At 39.4% G+C, this 20,967-nt stretch overlaps 2 protein-coding genes across 2 annotated transcripts in view; both read right to left on the reverse strand.

Annotated features, from left to right (window-relative positions):
• LOC136829680 (uncharacterized) overlaps window positions 1-12,305 on the reverse strand; it is a 45,068-nt gene extending 32,763 nt beyond the window's left edge. Inside the window, exon 1 of the mRNA XM_067088482.1 lies at window positions 11,781-12,305. Coding sequence (XP_066944583.1) covers window positions 11,781-11,807 — 27 coding nt within the window. The 5' untranslated portion in view covers window positions 11,808-12,305. The remainder of the gene's footprint in view (window positions 1-11,780) is intronic.
• Window positions 12,306-14,691: 2,386 nt separating this feature from the next.
• The window catches only part of Alg7 (Alg7 dolichyl-phosphate N-acetylglucosaminephosphotransferase), a 29,541-nt gene continuing 23,265 nt past the window's right edge, over window positions 14,692-20,967 (reverse strand). The window contains 1 exon segment of the mRNA XM_067089128.1: window positions 14,692-20,299. Coding sequence (XP_066945229.1) covers window positions 19,996-20,299 — 304 coding nt within the window. The 3' untranslated portion in view covers window positions 14,692-19,995.

Genomic DNA, 20,967 nt, shown 5'->3' on the forward strand with positions numbered 1-20,967 from the left:
CAATCGAGCTTTTCTGTACAGCCGCTACTGCGTGTAATCAAGGCCACCGAAAATATTTCTATCTTTCGGTGGTCTCGGCATAATGCTGTATGAGCCGCGGTCCATGAAACTTGAACCACGGCCCGCTGGTGGCCTATCCTATATCGTTACCAGAAGCACGATTATGGCTAACTTTAACCTTAAATAAAATAAAAGCTACTGAGGCTAGAGGGCTGCAATTTGGTATGTTTGATGACTGGAGGGTGGATGAGCAACATACCAATTTGCAGCCCTCTGGCCTCAGTAGTGTTTAAGATCTGAGGACGGACAGGAAAAAGTGCGGACGGACAGGCAAAGCCAGCACAATACTTTTTTTTTTTTTTACAGAAAACTAAAAGCGAAAAGTTGTTCGTACAAAAAGAATTTGTTCAGAAAAGAGGGCACCGTGGTCCGAAAAAAAAAAATCTTTGACTCAGTGAAACGGTACAATGTTTTCCGTAGGGATTTTGCTTTAATTTGACTTTTCTGTAAAAGAAAAATACTGTGCCGGCTTTGTCTGTCCATCCGCGCTTTATCCTATACGCTCTCAGATCTTAAAAACTACTAAGGCTAGAGGGCTGCAAACTGGTATGTTGATCATCCACCCTCCAATCATCAAACATACCAAATTGCAGCCCCCTAGCCTCAGTAGTTTTTATTTTATTTAAGGTTAAAGTTTGCCACGACCGTACGTCTGGAACCGCTATAGATGCCAACAACACAGGCCACCACCGGACCATGGCTGAAAGTTTCATGGGCCGCGGCTGAGAGTTTCATAGGCCGTGGTTGAGAGTTTCACTCACCATTATATGCTGTACAGAAAACTGTTTCTTCGGCGCATTTTTTTACTTGTCATTTTCCACTTGCGTCGATTGATTGACCGATTGGTACTTATCTGGCGTTACAGCTACCAGGGTCACTGTCTCCGTTAATTTTGCGAAAGTATATAAATAATACTACACTTAGAGGGTTCTGTCTACAGTATGCCTTGCTAAACGAGCTGTTGGTAATGTTGGTAATACTAGCATAGTCCCTACTTTAGAGACCATTCATTTTACTTTGAAACCATTTCTCTCTAGTCTTCATTTACTTTGCTGTCCAGCTTCTTAACCTGCTCCAAACTGTACCTTTCACGAATAATTCCTTCGTGTTATGCCACATTCAATTAAGTAATGACCTTAATGACCTTGGCCGATTTAGTTATTTTAATAATAATAATAATATAAAAATAATAATAATAATACTTTTAGTGGTTGGTAGCTTTACTTTCTCAGGTTAAAAGTAGTACTTCGGCACCTCCGGCTGCCTCTCTCTCTCTCTCTCTCTCTCTCTCTCTCTCTCTCTCTCTCTCTCTCTCTCTCTCTCAGTAGTGTTTGGTATCTTTGTGTTCACATTTAAAATGTAATACTTCGGCATCTCCGGCTACCTTTGACTTTTCTCTCTCTCTCTCTCTCTCTCTCTCTCTCTCTCCGGGAAAATGACAAATTTCTCACTCCGTTCGTGTCGTATGATTTTCTGATGGCGACGAAAGATTCACGGAGTCTCTCTCTCTCTCTCTCTCTCTCTCTCTCTCTCTCTCTCTCTCTCTCTCTCTCCCCTTGTCAAAATCCGTCACATATTCATCGCTCCAAGAATTCCGCGCGCGCGTTTGTGTGTCACATTTTTCAAATATGATGTACTGGCGGCCTCGCCCCAGCAATTCTGTGACCCAAAATCAATTGTTTTTCTATTCATTTTCTTTTATGTGCTAAAGGGGTTTACCTGTAAGGAACGGAGATGTAATGTATGGATATGGCGTTTAATTTAATGAGGATATGATATGGTATTTTCAATTTTGATATCAGTTCGAGGACGTTTATTTCGAAGTATTATAGCACACAAGGTGCTTTATTTTATTCGTTGAATCAAATGTATTATATATAAATATACTGTAAATATATCTATACACAGACATATATATTTATTATATATATATATATATATATATATATATATATATATATATATGTGTGTGTGTGTGTGTGTGTGTGTGTGTGTGTGTGTGTGTACACCTCCGATGTTTACTGTGAGAGAAGGCAGATGATATTGCTATTGGTCAACTTCAACAAGAATTACTTTTGAAAGGAACGAAGACGCCTGCTGTGATCAGTATATACATACATATACACACATGTATATATATATATATATATATATATATATATATATATATATATATATATATATACATAAACATGCGTGTATATGTACGCTTTCAAAAGTAATCCTTGGGTCCACTAGAAGAACCATTCGCCTCCTCTCACAATAAGCATCATAAAACCACACCCGCATTAAGACCCATCCCAAAAATATGATAAATCCTTTGTTCGTTCATGGCCTACCCCCTAACCACCCCCCCTAATTTCATTGTAATTCACCTATAAGATCTTGAGAAACTGACAAACACAGAAACAAATAAAATATCTCGAGAATCGATGAACGGATCTTGATGGTACTTAGCGCAGGGGTGACTCTCTCTAAAGGAAATACACTTTGGTATCAACTTTGTTTTGGTTAGGCAGAGTCCAGAGGTCTACTACATTCGGCCGCCCTCAAGCAAGGGCTCTTGCTGGCATAAGCCAGCTTAATCCTAACTTTCTGGTGATACGAAAGGCGTATGAGTCTCAAGACCTTTATTTATTATTATTATTATTATTATTATTATTATTATTATTATTATTATTATTATTATTATTCAGAAGATGAACCCTGTTCATATGGAACCAGCCCAAAGGAGCCAATGACTTGAAAATCAAGCTTCCAAAGAATATGGTGCTCATTAGAAAGAAGTAACAGAAGGTAATGGAAGCAGAAATGTTCCTTCTTACTATCGAGTAATTCTCATAAAACAAACCCCTAAAGCTTAAAAACAATCCCCTCTAGATCCAGATTTAGATGTAATCAACCCTAAAATAAATCTCCACCTAATTCCGCCCGTCCTCTTCTCGAGACGCCTCACTCGCCCCCGCGTCAGAAAACATTTTAACGTGATAAACGAAACTGGGCGAATCAACTCTCGACGCAATACGTTTTCTATTCTTGTGCGTCTACCCTTCTTCGCTCGAGAGACGCCACTCTCCCACCAGAAATGGATTTTCAAAGTCACCTCGCCCCGAAGAAGAGAGTGTCTAAGGCATTCCTTTCCGGCTCCTTATTTGATGTAAGGCTCCTCTCTGGTATATTTCCTCGGGCGGATATCCTTATACGCGCCCTAAGCATTACGCAGCATTGTCATAGCCTCGGCTATTAACTAGGCTCGGAGGGACGCCATTGAGAAGTTACTCTTTCCCTCGTCACTCGGCGGCGAAAACGAAGTGGTAGTATGAGAGGATAATGATATACCTACAGCCAGGAACCTAAAGTAAAGCTAAAGACGTTCAAAATTGAAAAAAAAGGAAGTCAGTGTCATTTTAAATAATGTAATAACAAGTATGAAAGGGAAAAGCTACAAAGTAAAACTGTTGCAAGTTAAAAAGCTGGGCACCTCACACGAACAGTGTAGTGTGCCCGCGAATGTCTTTGTGGAGCGAGCACTTCGGAACCAGGAACCAGGAACCTTACCTTTCCCCTAGAGGCTGTGCCTAAGACGGTCTCCGGGACTGTTATCCTACAGTAGAGCACGATTCCTCCCTCTTTGGCATACAGCCAGCTTCACCAGAAAACAACAATGATAACAAGCGCAACAACAAAGCCATTCTAGACTCATCTAATTAGTCTAGGAAGTGGAAAACGCCTTAGCAGGATCGAGGAGTTGTCATTGTCCACCTTTCAACCCAACAACCGGTCCTTGCTGTTCACTACTAGGCAAGGTCTGTGGAGACAGATAGTTGTCTATGGCTATCCAGCAACAACTACCCTCACCCCCACCTTAACAACCTAGTTTTAGGGGGAACCAGTCAGTGGGGTACTAGAGAAAAACCCCAGTCAGAGGGTACTACAGAAAAACCCCCGTCAGTGGGTACTACAGGAAAACCCCCGTCAGTGGGGTACTAGAGAAAAATCCCAGTCAGTGGGGTACTAGAGAAAAACCCAGTCAGTGGGGTACTAGAGAAAAACCCCAGTCAATGGAGGTACTAAAGAAAATCCCCAGTCAGTGGGGTACTAGAGAACAACATGACACGAGTTTCATCAAAGATAGTGGAGAGTTAAGTGCATTTCAAGCTATTTCTTACATGGGGCCACTCATTCTTCACCTTGGTATGCTCAGCAAGTGTGTGTGTGTGTGTGTGAGAGAGAGAGAGAGAGAGAGAGAGAGAGAGAGAGAGAGAGAGAGAGAGAGAGAGAGAGAGAGAGAGAGAATTTGTCGTATCGGAATATCGACCGAGAATTCTGAATATGACAAATTTATATCTTACAGTATAATTTTTATGCCTCTCTCTCTCTCTCTCTCTCTCTCTCTCTCTCTCTCTCTCTCTCTCTCTCTCTCCTTTCCAATGACCTTATTCCAAGTTACTACGCTTATGTTTTGAAGTTATTTTAAGTGTATAGTATATAAATAATTGACAACCACTCATTGAAAACCGAGAGTTAAGAGAGAAAGAATTTAAAAAACCAAACTTGCACTGGTAACATTCAAAAACGAGAGAGAGAGAGAGAGAGAGAGAGAGAGAGAGAGAGAGAGAGAGAGAGAGAGAGAGAGAGAGATTTGACCCTCGAAGTCATTAGCGCTTAAATTGATGAAAAAAAATCTACGGGGAACTAATTCAAGTTTTTTTTTTACCCTACAAAATCGTTTTCATTTAAATTTCTGGAAAGAATAAATTGAATCCACTGAATTCATTTATTCACACATTCCCCTCACAGATATTTAAAATCATCGGTCCATCCGCGCTTCGTTTTAGACGAACGTAGGCCTAATTTTTTTTCTGGTTTTGTCATGAGCAAATATTTCTGGGATCTACTTCGTATACTTGAGAGAAGTTCCCCTTTAAATGGTTAAAATAATCATTATAAGTGTTTTCTTATGTGTTACATGCGTGTAAATCTGTGTATAGGCACTAAGTATTTATCTGTACTTAGCCCTAAATGGTTACCTCGTCCATCGACGTTGGGAGGTCATAACTCTCTCTCTCTCTCTCTCTCTCTCTCTCTCTCTCTCTCTCTCTCTCTCTCTCTCTCTCTCTCACTTAGCACTGGATGAAACTTGGCATATATTATTCAGTGTCTGTTTATTCTGAGAACATTCATTTAAAAAAAATTGGCTCAAGCTGGTGATTAACCGTTATAAAAACCATCTTTCTTAAACCGCCGCGTTCTCCTACAACTTAGAAGTCTCAATAACATCTATTAATAAATAAATCTCCGAAATTTCTTAAAATTTTGTCCATAAAATCTTGAAATATGACGCAAACACGCATAAATAAAATAGGAATTTGTGGCGTATTGTTCCATAACCGAATGGCCTTTGCGGAGGTATGCAGAGTTTTCAGCTATATTCAAATCAGTACCATCATCTTATTGAACCTGTATTTAGCTGGATAATGGCGTAGCCTTAGCAGAGGTATCCATTTATCCCACCTGTAATTAAATGAATACTGTCTACTTGTTACACCTGAGTTTAACTAGATATTAGAGTGGCTTTACCAGGAATATGCAATTATCAAACCTATAATTAAATTAATGCTGTCTTCACGTTCTACCCGTATTTAAGCGTATCTTAGCTTGGTCTTAGTACTATAGTACTAAAGAGGGGTGGGGGAATTAGCGTGGTCTTAATATTAAAGTACTAAAGGGGGTATTAGTGTGGTCTTAGTACTAAAGTATTACAGGGGGGTATTAGCGTGGTCTTAGTACTTTAGGGGTTATCAGCGTGGCCTTAGTACTACAGTACTAAAGAGGAGTATTAGCGTTGTCTTAGTACTAAAGTGCTTAAGGGAGGTATTAGCGTGGTCTTAGAACTATTGTACTAAAGGGGGCATTAGCATGGTCTTAGTGCTAAAATACTAAAGGGGGGTTATTAGCGTGGCCTTAGTACTATAGTACTAAAGGGGGTTGTCAGTGTGGTCTTAGTACTAGAGGTGGGTATTAGCGTGGTCTTAGTACTAAAGGGGGTATTAGCGTGGGCTTCGTAAAAGGGAGTATTAGTGAGGCCTTAGTACTATAGTGCTAAAGGGGGTATTAGCATGGTCTTAGTACTAAAGTACTAAAGGAGGGTATTAGTGTGGTCTCACCAGTACTAAAGTACTAAAGGGGGCATTAGCATGGTCTCAGTACTATAATACTAAAGGGGGTATTAGCGTTGTCTTAGTACTAAAGGGGGTATTAGCATGGTCTTAGTACTAAAGTACTAAAATGGGTATTAGCGTGGTCTTAGTACTAAAGTACTAAAGGGGGTATTAGCGTGGCCTTAGCACTAAAGCACTAAAGGAGGTATTAGCGTTGTCTTAGTACTAAAGTACTACAGGGGGGTATTAGCATGGTCTTAGTAGTAAAGTACTAAAAGGGGTATTGGCGTGGTCTTGGTACTAAAGTACTAAAGAGAGGGGTATTACCGTGGGCTTAGTACCAAAGGGGGTTATTAGCGTGGTCCCAGAACTATAGTACTAAAGGGGGCATTAGCATGGTCTTAGTGCTAAAATACTAAAGGGCCTATTACCGTGGCCTTAGTGCCATAGTACTAAAAGGGGGTTGTCGTATGCGCTTGTTCTCCTTGTATTTAACTTAGCGACTCTGAATACGTTTGCTGTAGCAGATGTAAACAAGTGTTTACACGCACCAATCAGTCCCCTCTCCTCCATATTCCGACACAGCGCCGAAATCACCATTGGAGATCAGTGTGGAGACCCCTGGCCTTGCCTACGTAATCGCCATTAGTATTCGAATCCTTTTCCGGGAGGATGGGATCATCCTTCTTTCCATATTAACGAATCCAATCTGTTTTTTTAAAAGGGAGTCGGAACCCCCTTCCCTTAAATTCCAACCCCGCCCCCCTTCCCCAACCACAGACCGACGACGCCCGTGATTGGGTATTCGGTATGAGCCCAAAGTCCGTGGCTTAAGCGTGAAACTTTGTTAATGATCCTTAACTTTTTGTACGGGAGTCTCTCTCTCTCTCTCTCTCTCTCTCTCTCTCTGTGTGTGTGTGTGTGTGTGTGTGTGTGTGTGTGTGTGTGTGTGTGTGTGTGTGTGTGTGCGTGTGTGTTTAGTCTACACAAGACCATTTTGTACGTCCATCTACATTCCGATTGTCCAAATACCTCGGAGTTATTTTCAAAATTCTAAGAATAAACATTTTGGTACTAAGAGACTATTTGGAATGACAGAAATTATTAATTGTTCTTTTTATTTGAGAAGAGAATCAAGATTATACCAACAATTTTACTGAGAATGAACTTTGCATAGACTTAAAACATACGCTACCTTAAACTCGGCGTAAATCTTCTTTAAAGTGCGTGAGCACTCAAGCACGTACACATATATATATATATATATATATATATATATATATATATATATATATATATATATATATATATATATATATATATATATATATATATATATATATATATATATATATATATATATATATATAGAGCATTATACCACTCATGGTCAGTGCATTATACCTAATGGTGAGTGCACACCCAAGGTATCTCAGCAGGATCGATTGGTTGTCATTGTCCCTCTTGCAAAGCAATGACCATTACATGTGCCTGTGCATCGCTCAACATATAAAATCAAAATAAATGACTTTGATATCGCCCTAGGAACCAGTATATTTTTTTAAAGTTCTAAACAGGAAAACTATAGACCAAACTATAGAGTTTCTCGTGGCTGAGCGCGTAGCACGGTGACTCGTAGTACCATAAGACGTTAGTTCAAATCTCGCGATCACCAGACACCCTCCTTACCTACTCCCTCCTTTCCCCCCTCACCCACCCTGACCACTCCAATAACAACCCCCATCCCCCACCCCCACCCCCACCAACTCCAGGAAGGGAAAGAATGCCAATAAGACAAGGTATGGGTAACCGTCGAGGACCTGGGGGTGGGGTGGCATGACACGAGTTGCCACCTCGTGCCAGCAACAAGGCCTGAGTATTTAAGACGGGTTATTGAATAAAAATTCTGTAAAGATAAATAAATAGATAAAACTAAAGGTATTGAAAAGGAAATAAACCCTTGTAAAATCACTGCAAAAAAAAGTCTTGAAAAGCCTTGTAAAACAACACATCGTAAACGAACCTTGCGTATGAACATGATAACTGAAACTTGCAACAAGCCTCAGCAATTTGCCGTAAATATATAACTAAGTAAATAAAATTACCTTACGACAGACCTTAACGCTCTGAAACAAGAGGCAATGGGTCCTAATAAGGCCTGAAACGCCAAAGTGGAGAGAATTTAAGGTCGAAAGAAAGCTGTCCTGAGACACCCCGCCCACCTTTCCCCCTTACCCTATCAATTCGCAATTTCAAGACAAACTGATTATCATCATAAACTGGCGTTACATAGATCTAGGTCACCAATTCCTGGGTTGGGTTGGGTGGGAGGAAGGAACCTTATTTGCGCGGGAGAAAACAAACTAGGCCTATCCGAAACTCTCTCTCTCTCTCTCTCTCCATTCCTTTGCAGCTGAATTCATATCCTTCTTCCAAAATGGATACCAAGTAGAAGTAAAAAATATTCGACTTGAATTAAATGTCAAACGGCCCCCTAATCAAAGATATTCTTAAAAGTTTTAACTATCTCTCTCTCTCTCTCTCTCTCTCTCTCTCTCTCTCTCTCTCTCTCTCTCTCTCTCTCTCTCTCTCTCTCTCTCTCTCACATAATTTTCCCTCCCTTTCCTTTTCTTATTCCTTCCCATCTATCTTCATCACTCTTTTATTTAGAAAAAAAATCAAGAAATAAAGACCTTTTTTTTGTCAAATGCCTCCCTCCCTAGAAAGCGTTCGACCAATTAAGTAAGTCAACACTTGGGTGGAAATTTTTCGAAATACCAGGAAATTCTGCTCTCTCTCTCTCTCTCTCTCTCTCTCTCTCTCTCTCTCTCTCTCTCTCTCTCTCTCTCTCTCTCTCTCTCTCTCGTGGTAAAATCAAAGAAAAGATTTTTCTGACAATAAATCATGCTTCCCCCTTTTCTTGCCTTTTATTTTTAGGAGACTTGGGGAACGTGCTTAAGGTATAGGTTAAAGGAAAATGTTTTTCAGGCTTTCTCTCTAAATAAATATATATATATATATATATATATAGATATATATAGACAGATATATATATATATAGAGAGAGAGAGAGAGAGAGAGAGAGAGAGAGAGAGAGAGAGAGAGAGAGAGAGAGAAGAAGAAGAAGAAGAAGAAGAAGAAGAAGAAGAAGAAGAAGAAGAAGAAGAAGAAGAAGAAGAAGAAGAAGAAGCAGACACCACATACTGTAAGTACCTAAATAAAGATAAATGAAAGAGAATTACGGAACTTCAAAGTAATAAAATGTTTCCAAAGACGACTGTTGCCATATAAGTTTTACCCTCAGTGCTCATTCCCAACACCTCAAAAACCCCCCACCCCCGCCCCATGAATATTTTATATATATTTTTTAATCAAGGTCTGAGGGTCACGGGACGCATCCACGGATGGTCTCTGCAAAACAGCAGTACGGTTAAGGACCCACATTACAAAAGAAAAAAACTATGCATTACTAGGACTAACAAGGTAAGTCTAGGAGCAGGTTATATTTTGAGAGCGATAATGAGTCACACTGAGACCCCACTGCGCAATCACAGTCATTGCCTTATCCCATTCTATGCCTGAATAAAGTGGGATTGGCAAACGTACAATTATTTTTTTTATCATTATTGTTATTATTAACGAATACGTGAGAGAAAACGGAGAGAAAATAAAAGAGGGAAGATGACAAAAACAAACTGCCTCTACCGTTACCTTCAACATTTTTTATATATATATATATATATATATATATATATATATATATATATATATATATATATATATATATATATATATATATATATATACATATTTACTTTTTGTCTACCACAGTCATCCTATTCGACTGGGTGTTTTTTTTTATAGTGGGGTTCCGGGTTGCATCTTGCCTCCTTAGGAGTCCATCACTTTTCTCACTATTATTATTATTATTATTATTATTATTATTATTATTGCTGTTGTTGTTGATGTTAACGGTACAGCTACTGAAACTGTTACCAATTTACCATATTTTCTATTTTAAAAAAATACCCGTTGAATACACAGCCGCACCTTTCATTTTAATAAGTATTTTACGTAAACAAAAAAAAAAAACTGCATTCAATATTTTAACTCTTTACGACGCTACAAGGCGCTATAAAAGGGGTATTAAGCCCCTTAATACCATCGTTCTTTACGCCTGCGAGGCAGAATGCCCCCTACTAAAATAAAAAATATATATATGAGACAATGACAAGGAATCTCTTTATATGCAAATTCAAATTATATCGCTTGAATACGTTCTGTTACGGTCAGCTGGTTCCGGAAGTGGCCTACATGACTACAAGTTTTTGGAAATGAAAATGAGAGAGAGAGAGAGAGAGAGAGAGAGAGAGAGAGAGAGAGAGAGAGAGAGAGAGAGAGAGAGGGTTATTTTTTCACAGTACTATGACCCAATGCTGCTCAACGTGTGCAAGCGAAAAAAAAAAAACTGTAATAGGCCTAGGATATCAATTTGAGCAACTCTTCCTTGGCGTAGAAATCCATCCATATGTTACAGGAATATTTTAGTCTCAAATAAACATATACTGACACAAATGAATATATATAAAACGCCTGTCTGAGTCTGAGGCCAAATAAAATACCGGTAGGGAGGGGGTAGGAAGTTTAAAGAAATTACCGGTAAAGTACCTGCCGGTTTAATCATTCCAATGCGGAATTAAACCGGCTGAACCTTGACGAATGTAAAAATTAAGACTGGTTGACGCTGGAAGGCTCAATCCAGCAACCATTTTCATTTATGAGTAAAGAAATGGAAGAGTAACTTTCTTATAAATGATCTGAAGAGCTGTTGATGGGATTTTAACGAGCCTACTGTAGGCTTATCATGTCAATAGTTCCGCAGGGAGGAGTCTTAGGACCTTAGCGTTTGTTTGGTTTAGTGACAGTGATATTGCCGTTGATAATATTACAATACAGGATGCAACCATGGCTTGTATATTAATCCACCAATTAGATATATGGCACCACGCCCAAATATCACTTAATATCGAATTCACTTTACCTTGGGAATAACCCAAGTTCCGAATACTGGCTCGGGCAGTCATAATTCCCATTGGGTGTACGACGTTCCCATGATAAAGGGAATTCGGTATCAAGTGATGTTTGTAAATTACTTATATATATATATATATATATATATATATATATATATATATATATATATAAATTACTGTTTCCTCATTTTCCCTTAGGCCTATGAACGTTAAATTCTTTCATGGCTTGTATAACAAGATATTGATCTTAATAAGGTCTGTCCATACGAATGTTTCTTCAGCCTGAATAAAAATAATAGCCTGAATAAAAGTAAAAATAATAACCACAAAAACACGGAAACCACATCTAAATGAGGAAAGACTGTGACAAATGATAACAATATCATTACAATTACAAGACATGGCGACCTGTGCGAGTCATAGGCCTGGCAAGAAAACAATGTATGAAAATATACGTCAAGAATGGATGAAAATTAGCTTGGCAACACCAATTCGTGAAGATAATGAAGTCAACTCTAATACTCACCAACAATGATGACACAAACGAGAACATCACTGATTGCCGCTGAAATTACTGAATCACTTGGCCTCAAAAGAACTTGTGAACTTGTCCCCAACTTATTTGGGCACTTGGGTACCTGCCTTATTTCCCACTCCCTAATCACTCGTAGGTTTACTTGTAAGGTCCCTTTTTCTGGGGAAAATACAGTCGCAAGTTCGTCGTAATAACTCACAAAAAAGATTAGAATTACGTCTGCACAAGAACAGCACCTTTCCCACTTTGTTTATTTCCCGGTACTAATGAGGCAGCGTCTGGTACAGTTCACAACCACATAAACTAACTTCATGTAAAAATAATTTTTTTTTTTATTCAAGTGAGTTTTGGCTATCTAATATTTTACAAACAAATTTAAGGAGTTTTAATTACATGTTTTAATATCAGTTGTGGAGTTGTAACTGTTATGTCAGTGTTACTAGATCCACGTAACTGTAGACCTAAGTTAAAAACAAACACGATAATTGCTGCTATTTTCATGACATAAACTTCAGATTCGTGGATGAGCCCCTGTTTGTTAAACTTCCACATTATGTGCATCATACACCTACACAGAAGACTCATCAGCAGCACATCAAACGCCCCCCACCCCACCCCCGTCCTTTACACACACACAGCACCCATTCACTCCATCCAGCCCCTTTAAGATGGTAGAGCCGTCAGTGCATCTCACACGGTGCACTGTAGGCATTACTTAGGGTTCTTTGCAACATCCCTTCGACCCCTAGCTGCAATCCTTTACATTCATTTTACTGTATCTCCATTTACATTCTATTTCTTCCATATTTCCACCCTCTGCTAACAATTGTTTCCTCCTGTTACACCTTCAAACAGAACCTTTTTACTTTCAAAATGCCTTTCAGCATTGAATGACCTCATCGGTCCCAGTGCTGGGTCATTGGCCTAAATTTTACATTCCATTCCATTCCACCATCTTGAACTGCCTGAATGTTAAGTCACTCCCAATGATCTTTATCAAATGCAGTCAGCTTCATCTCATCAGTAATTTAACCCCAGTTCCTGAACAATTCTTGAAGAATTCCTTGTGCCCATGTGATCTAAGCAGTGAATTATGTACCTGATATATAATCAACTGTGGTGCATTGCAGCCACGTTGGAGAAGCATGGGTCTAACAAACTCATCCCAAGATGTCTTCTGTCATTATACAAGGTGGTTAAGAGTACCCCTCTTTGTAAAGGAACTTTATTGGTCAAGAAAAAGTATTTTTGGTCAGACTTAACTGTTTAGGGGGTCAAGAAAAAGTCTGATTTTTGTCAGACTTACTCGTTTATGGTGTCATGAAAAAGTTTGAGTTTGGTCATACTTAGCTGTTTATGGGGTAGAAAAAGTCTGATTTTGGTCAGACTTAGCTGTCAAGAACAATCTTAACTCCACCTCAAACTCATTGGTACATTAGTGTGCCCTGTACTGTAGACAGCACAGTACTGTAGGTTCTTAGCAGCATCCCATCAGGCCCACTGTATTGCCTTTCTGTGTAAGTCCAGCAATGTGAATCAGTCTTGATAAACTACTTTACTATACAGTGATCCACCTTTTTGACCTCAGACTTGATAACCCAACCCCTTCAGGTATTGACAGGAATACTTCCACCTGGATTGGTCCAGAAACCCTTTCGCATGGCCTCCAATTCTGAAATTTACCAGTCTCAAGTTTCTAAGAAAACCACCAGTCTTCTGTTCGGCCGCAGGTTGAATAAGGTTGTAACCAGTGTTTACTGGCATGCTGAGATAGCCTCGAACAATGTAGGTGACCATAATTCAAACAAAATGTGCAACTCTAAGGTTTATGTACTGTACTAATCTTGGGGTTTCTCCACGGCCAGTCACCAATGCAGTTTTACCCAAAAATTATCTTCCTGTTCTATCAAGAACAGCCTGCTCTGGGGTAGTTAACACTCTAGCAGTATAGTGGTTAATCATGATGAGCCTTAAGTTTCTGTCTTTAGCCTTGTCATCTCTTAACTGCATTCCATTTAATCAGGCCGTTAAGGCTGAAAATGTTTATCCAGCCTTGTTAGTTCTCCTGATTTAGTAAACCATTATCAGTTGACCCAGACTAACGCTTAAGGCAGTAATATGAGTGACTCAGATCAAAAGACCTTGAATAGATATTGCAGTTTTCATTTCATGCTTGGCTTTTCCAGTAAACTTGGGGAAATAGATACTGTCACATTAGTAAACCCATATTATTTGGAGAAAAGGTTTCTGGGAAGGCCCACATTGAAAGTATATGAGATGACCAAAGACCTCACTGGAAATTGTTTTCTTACAGTAAAATAACTCACAATTCCACAATACTTGTAGAAGGGCCTGAAGGGTATAAATCTTCTTGGTCTGTGACAGTTTCATACCAAGCTCATCAACTTGATGTCCCACAAAATCCATCATTCTTCCTTCTTAATTTACAACTGGACTTTTTCAACTTTAAACCTAAGGATTGAATTAAATTGAATATGGAATTTAGGCCAAAAGCCAAGTGCTGGGACCTATGAGGTCATTCAGCGCTGAAATGGAAATTAACAGTAAAAGGTGTATCAGGAGGAAAACCTCGCAGTTGCACTATGAATCAATTGTTAGGAGAGGGTGGACAGTAAGATGGAAGAAAGAGAATATGACAGGAGGTACTGTACAGTAAAACCTCCTGTGGGGGTTTTAAACCTAAGACTTCTGTGACATTCAACATTTTCTGTAACCTTATGTTACATTTACACATACCATATCACTCATTACTTGACATCCAACAATTTCCAAAAGTTTCCAATACGTACTCAGTACCATTTACACACCCTTTGTGAGTTATAGAAGAGGCAAAGAGAGCAAAATTTTAAAAACATTAAAAAGGCTGTAAATAATTAAACTATTTTGTAGTCTAGTTTTTATTTCATCTTTAATTATATTTTCATCCAACACATAACAGAACAATAATTTAAACTAGAAAACATTTTAGAATTGCTTGAGCAATTCTGATAACTCTGCAGATATCATTATATATATATATTTACTCTATGGGAAAGTCAACCTGGGTTTCAACAACCATATTTTGTCACCCTTCTGAATAACAACATCCAATAACTACTGTACTACACTAATCTGGTAAACTAAAATTTAACCACAGAAATATTAACATACAAAAGAAATTATTAAATGCTTTTAACTGGACTAGTATAAACTTCTCCTGTTTTTTCTTCTGGTGAGGGAGGGCAGGACTGCTGTGACTCAAACTGTCATGCAGTTCAAGATGCCCCCACCTGGATACTCCAAAGACAAAAGGATATAAGAAATGTATGAAATTTACTTGTGGACAATACACACGGAGGCTGGAAGATAATGAAGAGATACTTTATAAGGCCTTTCAGGCCCATAGTCATATGTTCTGTATGCCTCTTCCAGCTACATTATCCTATCAGCCAAGTCCCCTCACATCTGCTTTTTGTCCACGGGACTTTACCAACATCCTAGATAACCTCGACAGTTGGGTTTGCATATATACAGTAGGGTAACTTTCCTATATACAAAACACTTTCACTCTTTATGAATAGTAGCTTTTTGATGCATGAAAATTCCCTGTGTGTAGCAAAGGGTTATAAAACAACTGACATCAGCAATGACAGGCCAAAGTCATTATTCCATTGCTCTATGAGATATCTGAAAAACTATCTTTAAGCTGTTATATAATAAGCCTGAATCTAAACAATAACTTCCAGACAGAGAGTATGCTTTCAAGACACAATCAGGTACAAGTCAGGCAATTCATATACAAACTAGCTATATCTAGGACAACCTTGATACTGGTGAAAAGTCCTGGCTTGTTCAAACTGATTTTAGGTGCCATGGACTTGTTAACCATGTGACTTATACATAAATTGTAGCTTTGGTGATGGAGGGTATGAACTTTACTTCATTCACAGCATTTTAAGTGACTAGCAGCAGTTGACACGGATGGTCGTTAGTAAGTGCACTAGTACAAGATAAACAGGAGCAATTTACAAAGGCTAAAGACACCCACTGGTTGCAAGGTAAATGATTAGTGAAATTATGCAATGTTAGAGCTTGTCAATGGCCATACCATGTTGAAAACACAGCTTCTTGTCCTATCAGCCAAGTTAAGCAACCTAGCTAAGTCCATATAAACTGGGATGAGTCAGGAAGGGTATTCAGTCATAAAATCTGCCAAAACCAATGAAGTGACCCATTCAAGATAGAAGGATGGACAAGGATCATTAGAAACAGCAACCACAACTAGGGAAGAAGAAGAAAATGAAGCGTATTATTATGACAGTGACCCCCAAGTAATACCAGATGCCATTAACTCAAGCTCACAATAAACTGTGAGATCATGCCAGCCCAAAGGCCAGTTAAAAGACCAGGGTAGTGTGTAGGTTTGAAATCCCTGCACCATCTAAAACCAGAAAATATTAAAACTTGAAACATCTTATGTGTCTGATCCATGTTGCAATGGGTTATGAAACCCAAAAAAACCAACACTGATGTGCTTTTTATTAAAACATTCAAGTATTTTAATGATACCTTTCTTGGAATGATTACTGTATATTGCTTTTCCATCTGACATTTCAGAACTGGGTCACACTTGATGAGAGTTCGGCATAGACAAAGGCATCCCAGGACAGCATATCCTACCTCATCAATGGAGTCATGACCCCAGTTGAGGGCTTTATCACCTGTAATTCAACAGTTTTCCATTACTAAATTCTAAAAAGGTCCAATAACTCCTAAAGTAAATTACTTTACAGGTTGCTTGAAGGGAACCTAACTAATCTGTTAGTCTGCATATTGAACAAGCCTATGTTAAATTAATGAGGCATACATTGTACAGTACTTCCATACCATACCTTTGTGCTTTCATTTAATAATTGCATATGAACACCATACTATTTAAAACGCTAAGGTAAAAGCAAATGCGCTTGGTGTTAACTTCATAAAATGACAAATTTAAATTAATTTGTATTTTTCATAGCTAACAAACCTGCAGTGTTAAAGTAGGATAATTCTCCTGGCGCAGCTGGAAACCGGTAAAAATAAAAAAAAAGAATTGCTTATGCAAGGAACTGGTGGCATCTGGCATCCGTCACGGAGGTGAGATGGGAGGCGGGCAGCGATCTTATTTCAAACCCGTGATGTCTGTTTTCTTCCAGCCCATTGTTAACTGAAAGAGGGGTGGCTAGATGTGGGCAGTAAATGTTAAGACCGCAGGTTTGTTAGCTACGAAAAAATACAAACTGTTATTTGTTCATATGCAGAACAAACCTGGGTCTTAACATTAGGATAGACTCACTCTTGGTGGGAGGTAAGAGAACTGGAGGTTTGGCACACCAGATCATATTTCCTGAATAAGAGAATTCAAAGGAAGGAGACCTAAGCCTCTGATCTGTTAGATATATGGGTATCCAACACTCAGATAACTGGGGAAAGTCCATTGCAGAAATTCATTGCATTAGAGGAAGTTACAGAGTTATATCTGTTCAGGTAACAAACTAAGGTAGCCACCTATACGTTTTTGTTATCATTCTTCTCTCTCCTTGCTGTAGAGAGGAAGGGTTTGCTACTGCTAGGTATAATCATGTAGAATAAAAACAAACTAACAGTAAGGCTACTTCACTCACCTGTATCTGGCCTGTCCCGACGTATGATGGAACCATCTTACTGCCTGCAGGTAGAGAAGAAAGGAAAAGGGGGGAAGGAAAAGAGACCAGTCATCTTAATCATCCTCACTTGCACACTGTCATCTTAGGCAAGATGCAAAACTGTCCCACTAGGGGCACTGGATGAGCTACACAACTTGTTGAGCAGCCACCACCGGACCCAAGGAAAAAGTGTCCAAGGACCAGTGGGTAATGTCCCTCAGGTAGATGGAAGTGAACGTGGTTTGGCGGAGCCAAAAACCAGCATTCAGGATACTATGAACAGATAATTTCTTCTTGAATGATGATGAGTAGGCATGCCTAATCACTTCCCGAAGCCAAAACGAAATAGTATTCTTGGACACTTCTTTCTTGATCCAGCCTGTGCCAACAAAAAGTCTTCGACATCCCGGTCTGAGATGTTGAGTCCTTTTCAGATAGCAACGCAGTGCTCTGACGGGGCAAAGGAGTAATTCATCTGGATCATCATTAACAAAATCCCCAAGGGAAGGGATGGAAAGACAGTAAACCTGTCATCATGAACTGAGGGGTTCTGAGTCTTAGCCATGAATTCCAGGACAAATTCAAATGCTACTCACTTCCAACCCCTGGTATGTTTAACATCAAAAGCTAGGCCATGGAGTTCACCCACTCTCTTTGAAGAGGCCAAGGCTAGAAGGAAAACCACTCTCTTTGAAGAAGCCAAGGTTAGAAGGGAAAACTGCCTTGAGGGTCAAGATCTTGTCTGATGACCGACACAGCGGTTCATATGGGTCTCACTCAAGCCCCATATGAACCGCTGTGCACCAGAGTCAGATCTCAGGTAGGAGAACAAGATTGTTCAAAACTTTTGAGCAGCATAGAGATTTCCCAAGATGAAGTTAGGTCCACATCTTTCAAACAAAGAACCAATCCCAAGGCAGTCGTGTAGCCCTTAATAGCAGAAAAAGAAAGGAGTTTTTCTGTTCAGAGGAACATCAGAAAATCAGCTATCCGCTGAATAGAGGTTCCGAGTGGAGAGAAACCTTGTCGACAACGTCAGTCACAGTAGACGGCCCATTTCCCAATACATGGTTGAAGAATATCTCCTGAGGTAACCAGGCTATCTGTGTCGCTGCTCTGCAAGAAAAGCCTTTCACTCACAAGAGATGCTGGATAGTCCCCAAACATGAAGAGACAGGGATGTTACTGATTGATGGTATCGCTCTACATGCAGCTGACAGAGAAGATTGTGCCAAGGGGGTATTTCTCTTGAAACCGCTGAGAGCAGAGACAGAAGATCCGGAAACCATTCTGCTTGGGGCCATAAAGGAGCTACAAGGGTCATCCTGAGCTTCTGGGAAATCATCACTCTGTTCAGGACATGACAGACCAGGCAAAAGGGGGAAAGGCATAGACAACCAGGTTGTCCCAAGGATGCTGAAGGGGGTCCTCTGCCATGGCGAAGAGATCTGGAACTACTGAACAACAGACCTCTACCTTCCTGTTGAACCTTGTCGCAAAGAGGTCTATCACTGATCTCTCCCACAGACGAAAAAGCCTGTCTGCCGCCTCCTGATGCAGAGACCTTCTCCCAAAACTTCCAAAGACGAATCAATGGAAGGAAAGGAAGGAGACAAACCTGACAAGGAAGGAGAAGCAATATGAGCAGCAGAACAATGGGGAACCCGAGAAACATCCATCGAAGGAAGAGAAAATCCTTCCCAAGATGCGACCTCAGACTTCCTCTTGTGCTGCTTCTTCATGGCAAAACTCTTCCACTGCACACGAGGCCAAGAACAAAACTCAGGGCAAGGGTTAGTCACATTACAATCATTCGATCTGCACCTACTACAAGTTGAATGGGGGTCAGTCTAAAAGGAAACCATATAATGCGAGCAAGGATAGGTACCTACACCAGGACACTTTCTCTGAGCTTACGGGAACTTTTAGCTGTGTTTTGGGATTGCACGGTAAAACCCAAAATACATGCACACTAAACAAACACTGAACACAAACACAACAAAGAAACAAGGGCAAAGGCAAAACAACTGGCTATGGAGAAGAAGGAGAGAAAGAAACGACCTCTCTCAATGGCGGTAAGAAGAAAACTGAGACATCACAGGGTTGAAATAAGGTCGCTGCCTGCTTCCCATCTCACCTCCGTGATGGATGCCAGATGCCACCAGCTCCTTGCATAGATAATTCTTGTTTTTATTTTTACCGGATTCCAGCTGGCGCCAGAGGATTTATACTAATGTTAAGACCCAGGTTTGTTCCACATATGAACAACTACACAACATATGTGATTTAAATTCCTTTGCAGGGATTTTTGATTTTCAGAAAACCCAAACTGGCTTTGGTTGAATTAGTCTGAGTAATTGTGAGTGTACTCGTGATTGCTGTACTGGGAAGTGTCCAACATTCAACCATTCAGCATCAAGTTGAACTAAATGTTTATTACTTACTCTTGAAATAAGTAGTTCATTCAGTACTGTATCACAATAGTAATCGTCAGGTAAAAACAAAAAGAATACTATTAACTCTTAAAAAAATAAGTCTGCTAAAGGATATCGTATAAAAAATGCTAGGCATGAACTCAACACCTGTAAAAGTAGTAATATGGTAGTTAACATCCCCTCATGCTGAGGCCCTAACTTTAGCAATGCTAAGTTTATCAAAGTGAGATTATTTATTGTACACATGTCCCCATCTTCACCAAGCCCTTCTTTGAGGTGAACAACGCCAAATCTTGACAGAATTCGAAGAACAGAGAGCACTGGTTTTCGAACAGCATTCGTCTTGAATTCTGCTATACTTGGCTCCAATTTATCTGAGTCAGGATTATATCTGAAAAACATGGTTTGAATTACAAGGAAGCCTGAACATGTAACAGAAGTTGCTGACAATTATATCTGGAAATATGTAAAGAAAAACAGCAAATGTGTCAAGACAATGGTTCCATGTTCCAATTATGTCTGACAATGTTTTAAGGAGGGCAAGTAAATTACAAGGGACTTTTCTCTCTAAATTCTTTCTGTCAAGTTCTTTATGGATTGTATTCCTTCTCACTAAGTATATGCTGAAATTGTATTTCTGAAACATGCAAAAATCTAAAACACTTGAGAAAAAATTCAAAAGCCTGAAATTACTATCGACCTAGACATGACTTTTCTCATGTGTTTAAATCATAAATTTCTTTCTGTCACACACAGATTTCTTGTTTATGGATTGTATTCCTTCTCACTAAGTATATGCTGAGATTGTATTTCAAAGTGAAACATGTGGAGTGGAGTACAAGAAGTTGAAGATCTGTTTTTGCTGAACAAAAAGCAAAGTAAAAAGAAAGGCTATGTAACTCTTATGCTGAAGGGCTTCATTGAAAATGGACAATTTAGGACAACTACCCCTAGGACAATTACCCCCCAAGACACTAAGTCAGCTTGAAACCATTTAGGAAAAAATTTATAACAAAAATTTTCAAAATTATTTAATTGCACTTCAGAAGTGCAATTGCT

This window comes from Macrobrachium rosenbergii, chromosome 45 (genome assembly GCF_040412425.1).
Source record: "Macrobrachium rosenbergii isolate ZJJX-2024 chromosome 45, ASM4041242v1, whole genome shotgun sequence".
Lineage (NCBI taxonomy): Eukaryota > Metazoa > Arthropoda > Malacostraca > Decapoda > Palaemonidae > Macrobrachium > Macrobrachium rosenbergii.